This window comes from Anas platyrhynchos, chromosome 14 (genome assembly GCF_047663525.1).
Source record: "Anas platyrhynchos isolate ZD024472 breed Pekin duck chromosome 14, IASCAAS_PekinDuck_T2T, whole genome shotgun sequence".
Taxonomy (NCBI): domain Eukaryota; kingdom Metazoa; phylum Chordata; class Aves; order Anseriformes; family Anatidae; genus Anas; species Anas platyrhynchos.
In genome coordinates this window covers 2,994,926-3,016,359 of record NC_092600.1, presented here as the reverse complement: position 1 = coordinate 3,016,359, position 21,434 = coordinate 2,994,926, and the positions used below count along the sequence as shown (strand labels likewise).

The 21,434-nt window shown below is 55.2% G+C and overlaps 1 protein-coding gene across 2 annotated transcripts in view; it reads right to left on the bottom strand.

Moving 5' to 3' along the window:
• The window catches only part of JADE2 (jade family PHD finger 2), a 59,158-nt gene that overhangs the window by 5,531 nt on the left and 32,193 nt on the right, over positions 1 to 21,434 (bottom strand). The window contains exons 6-11 of one of the 2 annotated variants that reach the window (XM_038186316.2): positions 16,076 to 16,287; positions 12,757 to 12,924; positions 11,874 to 11,990; positions 6,474 to 6,935; positions 3,547 to 3,664; positions 315 to 443 (exon numbers count right to left, since the gene is read on the bottom strand). In XM_038186316.2, the coding sequence (XP_038042244.1) occupies positions 315 to 443; positions 3,547 to 3,664; positions 6,474 to 6,935; positions 11,874 to 11,990; positions 12,757 to 12,924; positions 16,076 to 16,287 (1,206 nt within the window). The remainder of the gene's footprint in view (positions 1 to 314; positions 444 to 3,546; positions 3,665 to 6,473; positions 6,936 to 11,873; positions 11,991 to 12,756; positions 12,925 to 16,075; positions 16,288 to 21,434) is intronic. The other variant, XM_072044638.1, reaches the window with a different exon arrangement.

Genomic DNA, 21,434 nt, shown 5'->3' with positions numbered 1-21,434 from the left:
GGTGCTGGAGGTGCACACGAGCATCATGTACGGCCCCGTGCCCGAGTCACCATCAGCACTGGGAAGGCGGCACAGAGACGCACGGGATTCGCCCTGCTCCACAGTGGGTAAGTCTGATTTTATCACCAGCAAGTGCAACCACAGCTTTTCTCCCAATTCTCCCAATCCGGGTGCAACCCCGAGGCTGTTTTACACCCCTGCCCCTTCGGGTGTGTTTTACAGCCCTGCCACAGGCCGGGGCAGGGGCTGGGACTGCTGCGCACCGCGCTCAACGCCGCTCAAGGGCAGCCCTGCGCCCATAAAATCAGACTTACCCAGTTGTCCCAACACAGTTTCGTTGACTGATTTCCTTTTCTCGTTCTTCTCGGGACTATTTTTTCTACCATCTCTTCCTTTCCTTCTCGGGTCACTTTTCTTACCCTTTGTCTTCTTCCCAGTTTGTTCTGGCATTTTTTAGGAAAAAAGGAAAACGCCGTGTGAGACGAGGCACCAGGGACCCTGCGGCGAGCAAGCTCCCCGCGGCACACCCCTGCAGGGATGAAGGCTGGGCTGTGTTTTGGCCAAACGCAGGTTAAAAATCTTTACAGGTTAAGAAAATGTGAATCCTGAAGCCTACATAAAAAAAAAAAAGAGGCTTGGGCTGTGGATGTGCACTTGGCATGACCAGGGGAGCAGGGCCACCGGAGGCAGAGGACTTGCTGGAAACCACACCGAGACACCCTCCCGGACCAAATAACCCCAAACCCTGCTCAGAAACCTTCCAGGAGTCAAGGAATAACCCCAAATCCTGCTCAGAAAGCCTCCAGGAGGACCCTCCAACCCTGAGTGTCACAGAGCACCTGTGTACACCCCAGCCTGCTGCGGGAGGGATCGAGCTGCAAGGAGCTGGGTGGCAGCAACGGCACCGGCAGCATTTCGAGGCAGACCTTGATACGATTTTACCTTTCACACTCGTACCATACAAAAACCAAAGATATAAAATTTAAGCATTGTATTGAACATAGCTAAACGCAGTAGGAAAGCTGAGCACTGCTGCCTGCGGAAGGCCAGGAATATAACTCCCAGCTATGCAGACGTTCAGCTGAAGATCAATATTTCCGAAATGGCCTCGAATTTCTACTGGATTTATTCCTCTTGGGTAAACAGGACAAATACATACCCTATAAAAGTACAGCTTGTATTGCCAAGCGAAATACTCCGAAGGTTTTTACTTACTCTGCCGGGCCATTCTCCCCCAGCAGTCCAGCTATTAATTTCTGGAGAGGAAAGGACGCTGCCCTCAAAGCAGAATTTGGGCAGCTGGTGGGACTGGCGCTGAGACGCGCAGGCTTTCACAGCCCGGCCAACAGCTTGAGCCTGCACAAGCTGTGCAACTACAGAGCGATGATTTTACGAATTTGATGCTGGTCCTGATGGAGAAAAGAAGGCGCGGGGCGAGCCGGGGAGGGCACCTGCACTGCACCTGCCTGCGCTGGATGCTCGGGGATTTGCAGCCCAAGAGCCCCGCAGGAGCAGAGGGCTCACCAGCAGAAGGAAAAGCAAAAGCCAAGCTGGTGTTTGCTCCTTTCCTGCCAAGTGACGGGAGAAACGCAGGCACATTTTTCACTTTGCTTGCAAAATAAAAATAACACTTTGTTTAGACAGCACAATGGGGCTAAAGAGAAGCACGACCATTACTTTCTGAGGAGGAACCTGTCAAAATCGCAGCCATGTTTCAAAGCCAGTGTTTACTTTCCACTTCATGCAAGAAAAACACGGGAGAGGGCGGTGGGTTCATTTTACATGAGCGGTTCTCACTGATTTGACTAAAAATCTCCTGCTGAAATCCTCATTTATCAGTGGGGAAAAATAAACCCCTCAGGTTTGGAGCTTTATGTGGGAGCCATTCCAGAAACAGCTGTGCCAAAACCACCTCTAGAGTAACCCCAACAGATTTTGGTCAGTCACTACCACTAATAGCAGCTGAAAACTGGCCTCACCCGGGCAAACTAACGCAGACTTCCCCCTTTCTCCAAGAAATTACAGGTGTGCACGGCAAGCCAGTGAGGAGCAGCGCAGAGGGACTGCTGCAGGGACCATTCCCCATTGAATTCAAACCATTGAGAGCTTTGTGATGATGCAGAGCCAGGCAGTGAGGTATCCAGAGGTTTGGTCCTGCGGGCTGCTCAGTACCTTTAGGTCTGAGTATCGCCACCTGGAATAAGGCTTAGGAAACGTGGGGAGGCTGAGAGCACCCTGAGGGATGAGGGTCTGCAGTGCCGGGTGCTGCCCTGTGCCAGGAGGGTGGGATGCGCCACCCCACAGTGGGGCCAAAAGAAAATAATCACCAAAATGCTCTTTTATCCATGGAAGGAGCAACCCCTGGGGGCCAAGGGACCAAGCTCCTGCACTTCCCGCACCAGGGATGCTTCAGGGGCTGCCCTGGAGGCCTGGGCTTAACCAAAAACCTGGGACAGCTCAACCGGTTCAGAGCATACAGCTAGTGGGCTAACGCGAACCTTTTGGGGTTACAAGAAAATACCATTCGCATCAAAACGCACAAAACAAAGCCTGCACACCAACCTGCCGCACGAACCACCCCGTAACCACAGCTCTGTCTCTGAAAAGTCACCTCCAGGCAGGACAAACTCCACGTAACCAGCACAGACATCCCCGTGCGCCAGGGGATGGTTTCAGGACACAGCATGTGGGCTCTCCAGCTAGTGACAAAAGCCAGGAATGCAATTTTCCATATTCCCAGGCTGTGCCCGTGATGCAGGTTCAGTGTGGGAGCTGGTGGGTGAGCTGGGACCCAGCGACCCCGGGGGATTCGGGCTCCTCACAGCGCGCCTCGGGCCCCTGCGCCGCCCAGCTCCGGCCACGGAGAGGGATCTGCACAGGATCCAAGCCCCACACGTCTCAACACGCACACGTCTCGGCCTCCAGAACTTTAGTCAAAGGAAACTTTTGTAAAGGAAAACTCAGCCCAGACAGTTCCTGAAGAAACCCCAAACATGTGATGGCTTCAAATGCAACTCCAAAGCCACAAACACAACAAGCGTCGGCAGAGCCTGCCAAAGCGCCAGATGCTGCTTCTGGAAAAACTGTTCTGCAGCCACGGTGCTTGGGTCCTGCCCTGCCACTGAAAAAAAGGAGGAGGGACGAGGAGCTGCGGGCTCGGGCACTGCTCGTTAAAGCAAAAAGAAAAAAAAAAAGGCCAGAAGGAAAGTGACTTTATTTCGGTTCCTAAATAAAGAGGTGCCAGAGGCTGTGCATGAAGTCTGTGTGATGCACCCTGCAGGGAGAAAGAACTACAGGCCACCAGGGTTTAAGGAGGTAAAAACCATCCCGTCAGCAGCTTAACTTCAAAAAGGAGGGGGCAGAACAAAGCTCTCCTCGGCAGCACCCCCACGACACTGCCCAGGCTGTTGTTTTAGCATCAGCATCTAGCCACAGGATTCCTCCAAGGGCTGCCCCTGGAGAGGGGGATCGGGATGGGGGTGAGGTGTGGGCATCAGAGGGCACTGACGGTGTCGGTGAGAACAAGCTCCTGCAGGCGGCACTGACCTGGGTAAAGGTCTTTCTCGATGAGCTTCATCTGGAGATGGAAGATCTGCTCCTGGAGTTTACAAATGGTGTGTTTCATTTTCTCCCGTCTCGTCACCATGTAGCAGAGGTTTCGAACCTACAGAAACACAAGGAACGGCGTTCGTTTAGGCAGGGCTCGAAGGAGGTGCCCCGAAGCTGTGCGGCTGCTTCTCCTCCCGGGGTTTCCATCCTCTCATCTCGGCCTCACCAGGGCTGCACCAGCTCCTGCCGGGGCTCCCCGGTTATGGCAAGGCCTTGGGAGAGGGCAGAAAGCACAGCAGCTGTGGCAGCAAATCTCTCAGATTTGAGATCAAATCTCTCTGCAGAGCCCTGCCAGTGTTTGGGGGGCAGGAGGAGGTCCGGGGGCACCAGCCCCCAAGCAGCACCCATCTGTGGGGTGGGCACTGCGAGTCCCCCGTGCAGGGGGTGCTCAGCAGGACCCCTGCCCCTCTGCTGCTGGCTTCTCCACAAGCTGGGGCTCCGGCCACCCTCCTGCAGGCCCCTTGGGGAGAGCTGTGCCCTGCGTGCGCCATCCCAGCACCCGGAGCACCCACACGTAGGGAGAGAAAAGCTCTTTTGTCGTTTTGTTTTGTTTTGTTTTGTGTTTTCCCCCCAATCCCCTAGCTGTAAATACCGAGAAGCGAGCTACACGCTGTATATTTTACTACGTTCTCTTTTTCTTGTTGTTGTTCTGGATGGAAGAAAACATCCAACCGAAATTTCTTTAGGAGGAAAACAACTGCCTCTGGCAACCGGCGGATCAAAGCGTTCGGCGGTATTGCTTCCCTGCGATTTTATATTCCTGGAAGAAAACATCACTTGTGCTCTGCTTGGAGACTGCTGGTATTTACACACACTTAGACAGCTAAACACCACCCCGCGCTGCTTCCCCAAGCCAAGCTGAGATGCTGGTAGGAAAGCCTGGAAACCATAGAGCCGTTTGGTACAGCTCATTTGAACAACCAGCTACTGGGAAAAAAAAAGAAAAAAAAAGCTTTAAAAAAATACAGAAGAATCAAAGAGGGCCAAAGAGAAAAGTTGGAGGGACTGTGCTGGGATTCCCAGGGAACCGGGAGTTCCTACAGATTTAATTTGTGGGGTTTGGGGTTAAGGGGTGGGTGAGGGATGGCAGAGGGCAGTGCGATCGCCCCGCATTCCTCCAAGCTGCTGCTATGGATCCTCCCTTGGAAGAAAAGCAAGCGAACAGATCTGCCAGGGAGGTGCTGGGCAGAGGCTGGATGCTGATGGGGAATAACCCTGCGAAGCCTGAAGGCAGCTCTGGAAAACTCTGGGACAGATGGGCAGAGCGACGGCAGTGATGTGTTGAGGGATGAAGGTCGATACTGCTGCAGAGGAGAGACTGATAGCTTGAAATCTGGCTGCTTTTAAACTGAAGGCTCTCAGGTGAGGTAAAAATGGGCAGAGAGAAAGGAGACGAGATGGTGTCAGGATGGGATGAGCCGGAGCTCCGCTGGGGCGTGCTGTGAGCATCCCCCGAAGCTTCCCAGTGGGTTAAATTGTGTCACAAACCCCCTGCAGCCTGGAGAGGGCTCAGGGAAAGCAGGGGGAGCATCGCTGCCCTGTTCGCTTCCCACAGAGCAGCAAGTGCCCTGCAGACCCTCATCCCTGCAGCATCCTGAGCCCCTCAGCAGCCCCCTTGTCCCTGCAGCCCCCAGCCCTGCCCTGCAGCCTCCCGTCCCCCAGCTCAGGGCAGGCAGCAGCAGTTTCCCTGCTTTCCTCCTCCCCTGCCCGCTCCCAACAACCTCCTGAGCCCTTCAGTAGCTTCTGCTCCCCTTTTTTTTGTCAGCTGGGTAGCACGGATTCACCCCACCAGCAGTAGCAGAAGGGGGAACAGGGCAGGGCTTGGGTTTTAAGCAGAGGAGGAGGAAAGAGAACTCGGCCCCAGTGCCCCAGCTCTGCCCCTAACAAAAGCACCACGCGCCCCCATCCCCTCCCGGGCTCCTTTCTGCTGTCTCACTGCTCGCTGCGCTTCTTCCCCTTGCTGCTTCTCGCCTCCTTCTCGCTCCTCCTCTTCTCCAGGCCGCCTCTGCCCCGTCCCTGCTCCCTCCCCATGCGCAGCCATGTCGGCAGGACCTCCCTCCAGCAGCGAGGGGACGCGATGCCGCCAGCAGCGCTCAGCCCCGTGGCTCCGGCACCCGGCCACTGCTGCTGCTGCTTCTGGTGCTGCTGCTGCTGCTTTTAGTGCTGCTGCTGCTCCCCCTGCAAACCCTGCTGCTCCCTCCCCTGCAGCAGGATGCTGCAGCCCCAGCACTGCTCTGCCACCGCCGGCATCTCCCCGCGGAGCTGCCCCAATTTTGGCCGTGCAGGGCAGGGTTTGCCCGGTCCTGCTGGCCCCGCTGTTTGCTCCTACCGTGCTCCTGTCTTTGTGGAGATGTGCTGTGCTCCCGTGCCTGGCTGCTGGGAAGCATCTGAGGGTGGTTTTGTGCTCTGAGGGCACTGAGTCCTTGCTGAGGCTACAAAGAGCACGCTGAGCCCCTGCTCAGTGCATCCTCCCCGTCCTCCCGGCCCCTCCAATTGATGCTCCTCTCCCTGCACAGGCACCGGGCGAGCTCAGACCCCACAGACAATTGCTCCTTTTGATCTGGCAGCCGACTGCCACAGGCTGATTTCACCGGTGGCAGGGTTTCAGCAGCACTGATCCGTGTGTGCTGAGCACAGCAGCGGGCTGGCTGCTCCGTGCTTGTGCCGTTTCATCCCGTTTCAAAGGGTGAGCCCGGGGACAAGCAGCGGGGAGAGGAGCAGAGCTCCAGATGAAGGGAAGCAATCGTTAGGGCAAGCCTGGGGCAGCAGGGAATGGGGCTCGGCCTGTCTATAGGCTCCAGGGCACATCAGAGCAGCCCTGACGGTGCGTACGGGCACGGCGTTAGGGGGAAAGCTGTACTCACCCTCTCCAGGTCTTGCCTGAGGTGCGTGAAGAGCTTCAAGCGTCGGTAGAGAACGTCCTGCTCCTGCTGAGCCAAGTTGTCCACCTCATCCGTTTTTGGTGTCAGCAGCGGTTTGTTGGAGTTGGCTTTCCTCTTCAGCTTCCAGTACTGATAGACGAAATCCACCAGCGATTCGCTCAGGTCCAGGTTCTCCGCCACCTCCGAAGGCTTCACCAGCTCGTAGAAGTCCTCCTCCAGCTGCTGGAGCTTCTGCTTCCGCAGCGTCACCTTCTCCAAGTCCAGCTGGGCCTGGTCGGGCTCTGTCCGTGCCTCCTCGGGCAGTTTGGTGGCCCCGGCGCTGTGCTCCAGGCAGAAGGACTTGAACTTCACTTCGTCGTTGTCCGCTAAAATAGTCCGCATGTCGAGGTTGTGGTCGAAGGCGCAGGTGACGTGGAACGCGGTGACGCAGGCGGGCATGGAGCACTGCGGGGACAGGGACAGGGCTGAGGGACAGGCACCCGCGGGGTGCCCCAAAACATTTACTGCTCGTGGCAGACTGGAGGTACCACCCAGAGCATGCACAGCCGTGAAGCTGGACACCAAAAAGCCAAGCAGAAGAAGCCCAGGGCTCAGCAGACATCACCGGGCCCCTTCCCACCCTACCTGCGGCACCGTTCTGGGTCTGGTTATTTTCCCCCGACCCCAACAGGAGCTTCCAGCAGTTCTTCCACCAACACAGGTCGGCAGCCCCAGGCAGCGGGCGGCTCAAAGCCTGCCAGCTGATTTATTTTGAGAGATCCCTGCCCGTACTTCACCCGATCCCTTAACCTGCTCCGCTCCTTTATGGCACCCGAAGCCAAAAGGCCATTTTTAATGAGCACAGGGGTGTCAAGGTGTGCTAGTGAATGTGCTTTGTCAGAAGCAGGCGACGCTCCCGGAGCACGGTGCCTTTTTCTTCTGGAAATTACACAGATCCTAATTAGCCCCATTAAAAAAAAAAAAAAAAAAAAAAAGGAAAAGAAAAGGAGGGAGTTCACCATATACAGCACAGATACACTCTGTATGGTCACAAAATTAACTTTTAGGATGGCAGGACTGTTGTCAAACCTGTATCAGATGACATTTTTGACAATCTCCCTGACTTACCTGATGCTCCAGTTACCCAGACCCCACAGACAGCAGAACCCAGCCCGGTCTCCTACAGACAAAAACCTACAGCCAGCGGTGCCCTTACCCACCTCAGCACGTTCCCCTCCGTTCATTAACTGCTTTTTAATGGCTCAGTGTCAGGTAATTATTTCAGCCATAACCCATCCGAAATCAGTCTGTTCCAGCTCCTACCGTGCAGTTAAACTGCCATAAAGAGACATTTTAAGGGGCCGATTGCTGCAGGCACCACATTTTGGTGATTGCTCTCGCGGGGCAGCAGGGCACAGCCCTGGCCTGGCCGAGCACGCCGAGGCTCCACCGCACTTCAGTTCTCCAAAATAAAAGAAGAAACAAATGCTGGTGGTAGCTGGAGAAAAGTTTGACCGCTTTTTGTTTGGTCCCGGCAGCCCCGAATCCGTTCTGCTGCGCCCTCACCGAGCGCCTGAACTTTTGACACGGCCGCTTTGCGAGATTTTCCCTCAACTTTGTTTACGAAGCCGCTGCTGCTGCTTATGAAAGCAGGAGCCTCGCGCTCGCTGCCGGGGCCAAGAAAAGCATTGGCAAGCGGTGTCCGAGTCCTCCGCTTCCACCGCCTGCTCCAAAGCCTCCGAAAGCAGCGGGGAGAGCGGGGCCAGCCCCTGAGCGGCACCAGCACAGCCCCGGGTGCTGGGCACCAAATCCCCCGGGCTCTGGAGGCAGGGATGGGGCTCAGCATCCCTGGGACTGTCCTGCAAGCACCGCCTGCTCCAGCCGTGTCCAGCCACGCAGGCACGAAATGCAGGTGGTTTATTAACCCCTCTCCCTATTTAAACACGCCCCGTTCGCTCCTAACTCCAGCCTGGAGCTGCTTGTGAAGGCACCGAGGGCTTTCAGAGCCCATATATCACGTGCTGGCTTTTAGCTAGGGGTGCTCTAAATCATCGGGGAGATCCCTTCGTGCTGCTGCGTGCATAAACACCTCCGAGGAAGGGGACAGCACCTCCAAGCTGCGGGGAGCCGAGCTGGGGACAGCCACGGGCCCTGCCCGAGCCACGGCAGCAGCAGCGAGGATCAGAGCACCTTGGGAATAAAAGCAAAGCAAGCGCCACCCGGCCTGCATTCCTCCTCCGACAGATGGCAAGCAGCAGTTGTCAGAAACCGTGCCCGAAATGCAAATGGAAAATACCGAGGCAGCTCGGCTGATGGCAAAAGGGGGGAGGCACCTGGTCAGAGGCAGCCACCCCAGGGCCTCGCAGGAGCCCACAGGAGAACCGAGGGCCCCATCCAGCCCCGGTGGGCACAGCACAGCCCCGGTGTCCGCAGGGGGCAGGCAGGGCTCTGCCACGCACCACAAAATGCTTCAAAAACGGGCGCACGAACCGCTGCAGGCCCCGAATCTGCTCCGCCATCGATGGTGCCACCTCGTCTCGCGGTGCCATCCGCTCGAGGCCTTCAAAACGCGCTGCTCATCGGCCAGGCAGAGGCAAATCCATGCCCAAACCCAGCCCTGAGATGGCGAAAACTGCACCAGAGCTTGATGTGGGCTGCTAATGAGTCCTAAATGAGCGGGGAGAAGTGGCGGGATGGTTTTATTTGCCAGTGAAATTTGCACGCTGCTGCCCGTGAAGCCCAGCAGCTGTTTTAGCAGCTCACAGCGGTGCCGTGCAGCAGGCCGGGGGCTGAAGTGGAAGGAAGTGGCTACTCCAACAGAACGGCAAGGGAAATTTAGGAAGGAAAAACTAATTACCCGTGCTGAACCCCGGCCAAGCCATCAGCCATGACACTTCTGCACCCGCACAAGAACTACCAGATGATTTTTAATGACCGCAGCTGGTCTGGATCCCGGTGGTGCCTTTCAGCTGAGAGACGCAGCTCCAGCATCGCAAACGCCCTGGGAGGAAGCTCCTGTAGCAGGAGCCCGTTGCTTTTCCCAGCGAGGAGGGCGCCGGGTCCTCCTCACCACGGGCACGTCGGGACTTGGGCTGCGCAGGAGCCGGCTCCTGGCACTCTCTGTTTCAGTTCAGCAATGCAAACAAGCAAATTCCTGCTGGATACTGAACGCTCTTTGGCACCTCCCGATGTCTGACCACAAGAACCACCATGAAGTCATTATTTCCCCTCGGAGGAGAAGGGAGAAGTGCACGTTCGGGGCTGTATCGCTGCTGCCCAGCACAAGGCAGCTCTGCCTTGATCACGGCGGTGCCGGGTGACCACGGGTTCACAAAGACACGGGGGAAGCAGCGATGTGCAAGCAGCAATGCCAGGGCCTTGGGGAGGTGCAGGGACCCCTTCATGGGTTTGCTTTGGTGGTCAAATTGGATGGGGACAGATACCCTGATGCACAAAACCTTGGTACCTGTGCAGAAACGCTTTGTATTTGTCTCTGCCCAAGTGACAGCTCCTCTGAAGCTCTGCTTGGTCTGTCAGCCAAGCCCGGCCACTGGGAAAAACCCGTCCTGGGAGCAGCAGCCGACCTTCCCCTGCCTGCGGGCACCTGGAGCATCAGCTCCTGCTGCCAAGAGCTAAGTGCTCTACCAGAAAACAACCCTCTCCTTTCAGAGCTGTGTCACGAACCTAAAACGCTGACAAAGGTGGTTAGATTACACCTGTATAAACAGGCACTAATCAGAACTATGCTCCATAAACATAAGCTCTCAAAACAGAGCTCTCTGCCTCCGATGGGGATGGAGCCTGTTTATTTATCTACGGGTGAGCTCGCTGATGCACTCCTTAAATCCTCAAACAAAGGCACTGCCTGCTTTTTTTTTTTTTTTTTTTTTTCCCTTTTCCCTTGAAGCAAAACCATCCTGAGAGCACTGGTGTGACAGTGGGGACATCCTCACGAAGGCTTACAAACTGCTAGCTGCTGGCATGCCGGCCAATAAAGCTCCTGTTCCGTTTCAGGTGACCTTTAATGCAAATCCATTCAGTCCCAGGCACTGCACCGCTAACGTGTGATGCTGCTGCTGCGAGGATGAAGCCTTGGAGAAGCTGAATTCTCCTTGATGCTGCCAAGCCTGTTTGCCTCCTCTCCTTGCCCTTCCGTTCTTTGAAAGCAGTTGCTGCTATGACACAGTATCTCCATCTGGCAGGGTGAATAAGCAGATCCACCCAGAACCATCAAAAAAGAAGTGAGTCAACGCTGGGGATTTAAAGAAGTATTGCGAGGCTTCATTTCGAGCTAGGGGGATTGCTTTTAAAGAGCTCCCTTTAAAGCATGAAACCTGAGGCAGGCACATCAACAGCGGAGCCTGCAGCCCTGCTCCTGTCACCCTCCTGCCACCAGCCAGCTGCTCTGGTCCCAAATTCGCTGCCCCAAGCCCCCACCCCTGCAGCGCAGCTCCCAGCGCCGTGCAGGAGCTGCTTAGCTGGGATTGGTACCCGTCCAAAACTTTCTCCCAATTTTTCAAAGCTTAATGGCTATTCCATGCCCCCTCTGCATGCCAAGACTGCTTCCACGTCGGGGCTGCCAACAAAAGCAGAGGCACCGGCACCGCACAGCTGCAGATCCCCGTCTGGTCCCCAGGGACTGCCCGGGGCAGGGCGCAGCAGGGAATTTGCTGAGTGACCCAGCAAAGCTCCCCACGTGTTCCCTCACCACGTGTGCTGCGTTTTGACCCGGAGCTTCTGCTCCTGCTCCTTTTCATAGCCCCAAAAGCTCTTCCCTGCTTTGTCGCAGGCGAGTGCGCAGCGCCTTGCCTGTAGTCTCACATGCGAAAGCCTCGCCCCCTCGCCAGCAGGCTGCTGCCGGGGGAAGAGCAGGAAATCAGATGTCTGCAGTGGTTTGCTTAGGTGTGGCCAAACAGGAGAACATGTGGGAATGTAATATGCACTAAACGCTCTATTTTGCAAGCTGGTAGGCTTGGGGGGGCCGCCTGAACCTGGGGCTTCCTGATGGCCCCCTCACATCCAACCCCACCGGCTTGGGAAATGCCGGGGCTTTAAAATCTCCTGAGTGTTGCAGGTTCCTGGCAGCTATGCCAAGCCCTTCCACTGCAAGTTCCTGCCTTCGAACCAAGGTCGCCTGTAGTCCCGGTAATTAGTGTCACTACAGCAACATCGCTGTGTTATGCAAAGAAAGTTCATCTGGATTCCTGGCGCTCAGTGTGTGAAATGACTGCAAACACCACCTGATGTCTGACCGGGGCTCACGCTCCCTGTTAGGTCTGTTCCTGGGACTCAGAGCTGGAACACACCTCGGCTGGATCTCGTCCACCAACAGCTCGTGAATCTCTGGCGGCCACTGAAGGCACAGCCGCGGGGTCTGGGTTTCCTCGGGGCCGATTCACGTACCTGAATACAGGTCCCGGTGCACTCCTTGCAGAGGCTGCAGGACAGAGCCCATCTGTTTGCTGGGATGTGGGAGATCTTCGTAATGGGTTCCATTTTTTCAGGACATCCAATGCTAACCTGGGCACGAAAGAGAAGACAGAGTCAATACCTGTTACCATCCCAAATCTGCTCCAGGAGATACTCCTGGCAGTCAGAACGAGGGCTGGGTTTGTATCTGTTGTTTTTCAGGTCACTTGCTATTTGGGAGAAAAAAAAAGACAAATATGGAGAAAATGAAAGGAAACATTTATGCTGGTGTTTCCTCTGAACTGATGTTGCTGTGTATCTCAGACAGGCAGAGGCAATCTGCATTATCCTACCCAGGGACCTGGCGGTCCCACGGGTGCCCCAGAGCCCTGGCTGGGTGCTGAGGCCCCTCAGCACTGGGCTCTGAGGACACTGGGGAGCAGCACGATGCTCTGGCCTCTCTCTTGTACCCACCCGCCTGCCAATCTGAGCTTGTATTTTCTCTTTCCTGCCGTTCTGGATGCTGTAAGTCCTCACCTCCCCACTGTTCCTCTTTGCACTTCACACCACCGGAGGACAAGGCGACACCTGACAAATTGTTCCAACGTCACCTCTCCTTGGGGAGCACGGGTGCTCCCTGCGAGCAGGGCAGCAGCTTGCACCCCGCAGCCTCCTCCCTTAATGGGATGCAGCTTGGCTGCTAATTAAACCCACAGCCTGGTGGCCAACGGGCAGCGTGCCTCTGACCCCGGCAGGGCTCGGTGAGCCAAACTGCGACTGCAATTCAGATCACCCACGGAAATTCCAGGCTCAGACCTGGCAGACGGCTCCGTGCCCGGTGGTTTTTCAAGAGGAGGCTGGAAAACACCTTACTTACTTCAGGTATCCATAAGGCACAGCTAACGTGGACCCATTTTGTCCCGCTGCGAGTGGGCTTCAGCGCTCCCCCTCTCTTGGGGCACAGCAGACACTTGGGCTGGACGCCGAGGGCGCAGGTGCGGCACAGCCAGCTGCCGATGGGGACCTTCAGGATGCCGTAGCACGCCTGCACAGACGGAGGGAAGTTGGTTAGGACGATCATCCCAGGCCGAGCATCCTCCTCCCGCAGCACAGAGGGACCTGCTCCTTCCCCTGGCCATTTTTAACTACCGCTGGCTTATTGCCGCAGCAGCTGGGTGTCTACTAACAGAAAGCAGACATGAAGCAGCTCTGCAATCAAAGCAGCCAGTTTAAATTCTTCCTTCCTTGCTACCTTGCTTATTGTCCCGTGGATACTCATGCCGTATCAATATGTCCTGGGCTTTAATTAAATGCTAAGTACACAAACGTGCTTCGTACCCTGCCAAGCAGCAGCAGCAGCGCCGGCACACGGGGGGAGCAAACGGGCAGCAATTAGCTGCAGAGAGGATTTAAGAGCAGCCCAAATGGGAGCAGCCTTGCCTCTTAAATGACCCATCATGTGTGGTACGGGGGGATGAATGCGCTGAGAAAACCTCGTGGGGAGATGAGGGCTGAGAAGCCGCAGCCCCACGATTGAGAAAGGGCCACGCTGGTTAAAAACCCAGCACGGCCCAAAGGGGAAGCGAAAATAACTGCGTAAAGGTAAAAAGGGGAAACTGGGCAGTAATGAATATAAATCAGAAGGGAGGAGCATTAAAGGATGGGTAAAGCCAAAGGACACGAGGACAGATCGATGGCCAGGAGAGTGGGAGGCAGAAGGGAACAAAAGGACTCTGACAATGCCCTGGTTGCCTGCGGAGCCACCAGACCTGCTGTGATAACGCAGAGCGCAGACCAGCCACAGGGCTTAATAAAAACTTCTCTTCCCTACTTGGGGAAGAGCCAAATGATAAGCTGTGTCGTGTAGTGACGATGATAAAATACCTTCCACTTCAGCAGTAACTTACAACTGTATTAAACAGCTACCACTAAAACTAGACAGCCTGTAGCCGGCAGGTCCCCATAACTTTCACTTAAAGAGTTTTAAAAGAGCGGCAGACGACTGCTGCCTTGGCCACGAAACAGGGCTGCTGGAAGTCTCACAGCACCGAGTGTTACTGAGAGCAGAGGAGAAGCTCGTGCCTGTGTCACTATTTTAGGAGGGGATGTAATTAGTTCTGCCTGTGGCTGCTCTGATGCCCGTCCAGAAGGCAGCACGCAGGCAGTGCCGATAGGGACCCTCACCACTCCACTGCGCTGGCTGCGAGCTCCTTCCCACACTTGTCAGCTCCACTTTTGGAAGTTTACTCTAAAAAAGAACAACTTTTGGTCCCACTGCTGCAGGGCACCGTCAGTGTTCCTGCCCGTGCTGGCAGGGATGGAGCAGAGGGGCATGGGGAGGTGTGTGAGCATGGGAAAAATGCCTGCTCATGGCAAAAAAAAAGACTTCATAACATGATTTTAGCTTTCCCCGAACATAAATGGACTCCAAAAGCAGTGATTTCCAAGGGGAAAAGTCCCTTTGTGAACAGATTACTGGGAAAATCAAGAATTAAAGGAGGTACTACGATTGCTGCAGGTCTACACGGTTGACAGAGGCTTAACTGTGTGATTCACAGCACCTCCAATCGGACAGGTAAATCCTCCCTGCAACAGATTTCTACAAAACACCTGACCTGGTACCAGCCAAAACCAGCCTGCTAAGTATTCCTAGGAGAATAACACAGCAGACAGATCCCAAAACACAAGGGCCAGCAGGAACTATCCCCAGGTATGTATCCCTAGCAGAGTCTTGGCTCTGTTATTTACCCATGCTCTCTGTTATTTAACCCATTCAAATAAATAATATTTATTTATTATTTTTTTACACTGGGTGGGATGCCCAAAGGCCGGGGAGGATGCAGAGCAGAGCTGTCGGGTCGGGACCTGTCGCGGGGAGGGCACAGCTGTGGCCCCACGCCAGGGAAGGGGAATTTGGGGAGGGCTGCGGGGCCGGGCTGGAGCTGGATCACTTCCACGCTCGACACAAGTGCGACATTTCCACCCTGAGAGCAATGAACCAGAGCAATTTAGCGGCGGGGGGGGAGGATTCCTCCTCCCTGAAAATTTTTAAATGAAGGTTGCCCGTGTTTTCTACAAGATGCGCTTCGCCGGAATTAATTAATTGCAAGTCTCAGGGCTGGTGTTATGCAGATGAGATGATCGCGGCGATCCCTTCCAGCACCGTAACCCCAGCACGTGTGTCTGAGCGCAGCCCTTCTCATCTGAGGCTCTGAATTTGTGGCTTTGAGAGTAAAGAGATGGGATCCCTGACAGCTTACGGGCAGACAGTGGGCTTTGGACCTGACCGTGCTGCCCAAACCCAGGGGAAAATCTCCCGTTTCTTTCAGCAGCTGTTAAATCTAGAAACAAACACCCCAACCCCCCCAAAAACCATCCCCAAATCGCCCTGGTATTTTGTGGAATCTGATTCACTGATGGAAACCATTCAAAACACCCACCTCTCCCAACTATACATATCTCCAGCGCTCTCCCACCTCCAGGAAATGCTGATGGAAAAGCTGCCCAAAGGATGAGCAAATAGAGGAAAAAAAGGAAAGAAAAAAAAAAAAAACTACAAAAAAAAACAAAGACTTTTCACAGAGAGGAGATGGAAGAGGAGCTCTGCTCCGGGCTCCCCAAGCCCTGGGGCTGATGCTGGCACCCGAGGGCCCTGTTCCTGCGCTCCCCACGGGAGCACACCCAGCAAAATCTCTCCACGGGACCCCACAGGCAGGGATGCTGTGCACTGCCTGCCCAGCTCCTCCCGGTGAATGCTTCCCCTCTCGCAGTGCACACGGAGCCCACAGACACTGCTCCCTACTGCTGCTCTTCCCCATTCCCTCCAGCTCGAAGCGTTTACGCTCAGTTCTAAAAATAAAATATTTTCCTCCAGGCAGCGAAGTGAAATGAAACCCTGCGCTCACACGGCAGGGAGGCTGGGACAGGAGCCCTGTGATGTGGAGCTGGAAGGTCCTCCTGCCTGACATCATGCTGCAGTCAGTGCTGTGGAGGAGAGCCAGCGTGGCTCTGCGCCCGTGCTGCTCACCCCTGGGTGCTGAGGAGCCCACGGGCGCAGCTTGGTGCAGGCAGGGAAAAAAAAAGCGCACGGATGGAAGGGGAGGCGTAAAGAAATCACAGGGATGAGGGGATAAGGAGCAGGGGGCACGCCGAGCTCGCGGGGAGCCCCAGGAGGTGTTTCTCAGCGTGCTGCTCACCTGGTGCACGCAGACGTTGCACTTGTCGCAGAACACCATCTCGTTGCCGTCCTCCCCCTCCGGCGAGCGGCACACGTCGCACACCACGTCCTCGTCGTACTCGATGCCCAGCCCCTCCTCCGTCTCGATGGCGATGTTCATGTTCTCGTAGCACATGGTCTCCAGCTCCTCCAGCACTCTCTCCAGGGTGATCTCGTCCAGCTCGGGCTTTTCTGCAAGGCACAAGGCAGAGAAGGACGGGGATGCATCGGAGCCTTCAGCTCGAACCAAAGCTCCCAATCCACGGCAGCGATAAGATCTGCGATTCGGAAAAGGTCCGCTCCTAACGCGGGCTACAGTTTATGTTTCATAGACAGTAACGAAATATCGCTGCTGGCTGAGAGGAACGAAAGCCATTCAGCTGAACCAATGCGGATAATTAGGTCTGACAGCTTAAATGTTCGAGGAGACAAGTTTTGCAGAGATGCTTTCCGCAGCGAGGGCTCAGACAAGCTCTGGTAACGCCAAGTCAATGCTTTAATTGTGAAGACTGTGAAAATTGACCCTTACAAGGCCAATTGAATGGAACTGTAAAACCGAAGCCAAAGGCTGGAGCTGAGGACAAACAAGAGGTTTTTCACCGCCTGGATCTGGCGGCACCAGGTCAGATCCAGGGCAGGGGCTCAGAGCTGCTGTGCTGTGTTTTATTGCCCCCGTACCGGGACCTTTAGTGGAAACAAGTGAAAGCCGTGCAGCCCTCACACTTTGTGCATATTTATAACAAGGGCAGGGTGCTCCAGGCCCCCCCAGGCAGCAAGGACTCCCTCGGCAGGGTTTGTGGCATCCTGTACCCAGCACAACGCCAGCACAGCGTCCAGCAGGGTCACACTGTGCCACCGCCACACATCGCTGTCCTGTGACCTGCTACCCGTCCTCTTGTAAGGCTACAGGAGGCAATGTCTTGGTTACAGAGCAGGAAAGCAAGGCTTGAGGATGTAGTGGTGCCAGCAGGTATTAAGGGAGTGTTGGAGGAGCCACTCGCCTCGTTGGGCTCAGGCAGAGCCACAGTGTGAGGGTTGTGTCCTGGGGCAAGCTCCCCTGTGGGATGAGGCCACGGAGCTGCTCCTTTCCCTGCCGGCCACCAACCCGCCAAAAAATCTCTGTCAAGGGGGAAAGAGACCCGCAGGCGAGAGCGGCAAGCAAGCACACCATTGTCTGCCTCTTTCAGATCTTCCCCGATGTTTCGCCTTGGCAGGGTTTCCCTTGGCTTGACAAGTCTGTGCAGACATCTAGCCTGGCATTTCACGTGTCTGTGTCGGGGCTGAGATCCCATCTCGGGCAGGCAGCGCTGCTCCCTATCGCAGCCCTTTCAAGCGCCGGGGCTGCCGTGCTGCAACACGCCGAGCGGCCCGGCCGGGCCTGTTTTGGGAGCCACGAGGCCCAGCAGTGAGCGTGGAGCCCTGCGGAGCCCCCGACCCGCACACGGTGCCCTGGGCTCCTGGAGGAGCTGGAGAGGAGCATGGAGCTGCACGCTCAGCCAGCGTTTCAAACCCTGTTCAAATCCCATCAAATCTACGATTTCCCATCCCGTTCCTTCCAATATTTCAGGCTCTGGTGGAAAGCACAAACCCCACAGACACCAACCTGCCTCCTGCACGGCCCCCATCCCGCATCAGGTGCAGAGAAGCCACCTTCAGGCACGTCGGACGCAGGGCAACGTTCGCCCCGCCGCTACACGGAGGAGGATAGATCCCTGCCTCCTCCCGCTCACACGCTCTCACACTCCGTTTAGATGTAATTACATTAGGAATTCGTTTGCCAAGCGCCATTCAGGGTACCTCGGAGCTTATTGAATTGACAATTGCACTTGATGGGGATGAAGCGATTAATCGCTTATGAAACACTGAACAATGGGGCCTGAGGGTGAAGTTCTTTTTCCATCCGAGCTCCATTTATCTCTTTCTGCATCATATAAAGTTACCGCTATTAAACTCCATTCATAAAATTGTCATTTTTTTGGCTGAGAAAACACTGTCCGTATTGATTGTGGCCGGCCAAATGGCAAAAACAAGAAACACTCCACCAAAACATCGCCCGTGCTGTACCCAGCTGTGCCACCGTTACCTGCCCTGGGAGCGACGGGCAAAGACCCAGACTCAGACCTTGGCAACACCGATAACTCCAGCTGAAGAAGACCAAGGAACAAGCCCCAGGTCACAACCGTGTCCTTGAGACCAAACCCAGGGCTGTGGACGTGAAGGGCTGAGCAAGAGAAAGGCGTCTGCACTTGGCTAAGGTATGGCAGGGTCTTGTATAAAAGGTGGGGGAGAAAACGAAGCTTTTTGGGGCTTCCACAGAAGAAGGGCAATGTCACTGCTGATTTCTCACAGTTTCTGATCAGGAGGGACGTGGCTGGAGGTGAGGATTTCATCTCTTACTGCTATGATCATGACGTGGAGCCATGCTCCCAGCACCAGCACAACAGAAGGCTCCGCGTCCCAGCGCCCCTTCCAGGAGCCTCCCAGGCCCTCCTGCCACCAACACTGACCCAGTAACCGTGACTGGTTTCCGTGTGGATCCCTGCAGAGCCCCTCTGTGCCCACCACAGGCCACGTTTCATAGGAACAACTATTATGTGAGGACGTGGCCATGAAGCTCACCGAACCCACAGGTCTCCCAGCCCATAGGGGTTCAGTGCGGGTGGCAGGGGACACACCAGGCTGCTGAAACGCACCCAACAGAGGTGGCACCCGGCGTGACAGAGGAAGACAAAGCTCTTGGAAGGTATTTATGAAGCTGGGGCTCTCAGGCTATTGGCTATGAGGCCCAGAAGTGGGAATTGGCTCGTTATCCCCTTCCAAACCTCGGGGATGAGCCTCTTTTCATCCTCTCCCCCAGCAAGCGATGCTCCCTCCTGGCTCCTGCTGCCTCCTAGGTCCCTGGGGATCAGCATCAGCCCCAGGAGGACACCAACCACCCCGGGACCACCTCCCCAAAGCCCACGGGGTGGCCCAGCACCCAGAGGAGCCTCCCTGGGCTCCCTCCCTCACCCCCGAGCAGGGCACAGCCCGGCCCAGCCGAGCATCCCCAGGCACACTCCTGCACACGACGCCGTCCTCCGGTGTAATTATTCCTGCAGCACTGTAATTTATGTGGCATGAAGGAGCAATATTCTCCCGCTAAATGAATTCTCAGCTACTCTTTATCCCGGTTTGAGCCTACTCAGTGCAGGGAGAAAAAATAGCTGGAGAGCCACCTTTCACAAAACAGAGACCTATTTCTGACTAAACTGCACTCCACTGAAATCAATTTACTGAAACAATAAATCCTTTTAGCCTGTGGAGTATACCTGGAGATAAAACAGCTCATGAACAAACAATCATCAGGGCTGCAGGCTGGGCCATTAGTTGATTCACAAGCTATAAACCTCGGAGTCTATTTTTCTGGGGAAAAAAAAAAAAAAAAAAGTACAGGAGCAAAATTACCATTCCTTTTTAAAGAAAAATGAAGGGGAAAAAAGCACTTGTGAGGTGATGTTGGTCCGTCTCTTTGAAAAACTGAGAGCAAAAGGCTGCCAGGTCCTGCTCACCCAGGGACAGCCAGCGCCTTGCTGTCCTGAGCCTGCAGCCCCTGCCCACGGCACGTCAGGGAGATGTGGCAACCACGTTCATCTTTTATCAGCGTTATTTATAAACGGAGCCTTACCAGAAATTGGGACCAGTGAACCCAACAGCGGCATACAGCCTGCAGGAGCTGAACACAGGCAGTGAAACTTGCAGCGATTCTGTTACAAACCCAGCCTGCTAATGCACTGAGATTTACAGGAACCAATTATCACCCTTTGTGCCACCCACCGCCATCAATTATTTCTCGAATTTCAGATGATGACAAAATGTTTTAGAAGCCACTTTCTGATCTGCCGTCTCCCTCCAGTGATGCTCCGCGCTGACAGCGCCGTCCTGGAGCGCTCCTGCTGAAAGCCTCCTCGCTGCAGCCAGCAGCGAACCCGCAGGAGCTCTGGGAGCTGCTGCAATCGCTGCCAGGGGCTGAGGGAGGCTGGCAGGGCTGGAAAAGGTGGCAGCAACACGCCTGGAGCTCGCCGTGCTGCTGCTGATCTCCAGCCCTGCTCCTCCACCCCTCAGCGCTGCTTTGCTTCGAGCAGGAGTTAAATAACGTCAGGTTTCTTTCCAGAGGCTTGGGGGTGTTTCACCTCTGCCCCATGGCCTGTGGAGCCGCTACCTGAAAATATTTCTGGTTTTCCTTGCTTTAAGATAACGTAAAGGCCAGGGCTATTATCATATCTGGATCGTTGTGTGAGCCTGGGTTACAATTTGGTTGTCTTACCCCAAATGGTCCCCCCAGGAGCGCCCAAGGACAGCAGCAGCCAGGCGAATCCTTGTCCCTGACACCACCGGGGTGGCTGAGAACAGCCCCAAATCCACCCCCCGGGCACTGCTTTACCTCAGAGAGGTGCCTCTGGTGCACCCTGAACACCATCGGGAGCGATGTGTTGGTTTGGGGCAGCCTCTGGCCTCCTGGCTCCCCAGCCCATATATCTGGCTCTGCTCGGAGGAGCGGCGGCTTCCCCGGGGTTCCTGCACTGCCTCGGGTTTCTTCCGTGCCTACTTGACCAAGCTCACCTCCGCCGAGGGAGGTATGATCTAATTAGCACACAGACAGATCTCAAGTATGCGGTGATGAATTCCCCCCGGAGCTTCAAAAGCAATAAATGTGACCTTTGCATGTTCCTGCCATAAAATAACAGGAACACCTCCAGCTCCCAAGATAGAAACTGTGGTGGGCATATGTGAGCAGCATACACCATATGGATTAAGTCAAGGGAAGACTGAGAAGCTCGTATTCTGCCTTCAGCAAAATTGATTCCGGCACCGTTTTTAGCAATTTCTTTAGGATTTTCCGTGTGTTTTTATGAAGTGCCGATCACTGCAAAGGGATCGTTCAGCCCAGGCCTTTGATGTCTGTCTAACCCCACTCTTCCAATAGCTTTGGGTTTAGTGGAGATCGCTGAATGCAGCATAAAATCTTAATTTAAAAAAAATGAAGACTTAATGGCACGGCTTCTCTCTGCACTGCCAGGGGTGACATGTGCATAAATCTGCTCCGGGGTTTCACTCAGACAACTTCAAGACCCACTCCTTTCACCGTCTCCTATCGCAGCAGCAACAGATAAAACATTTAGGCTTGCTTAAACATTGATTTCATCTCCAGCACGCAGAAACCCTTCCAGCAGTGCCTTTCTCCCAGGCACAGCCCCCAGCTACTGCAACACAGCAGCGGGCAGGGTGAAAGCCACTGCAAGCTTCACACGGAGCAGCTCCTGCTTTTGGGAACGGGAGAGGCTGCCCACCTCACCCAGGGA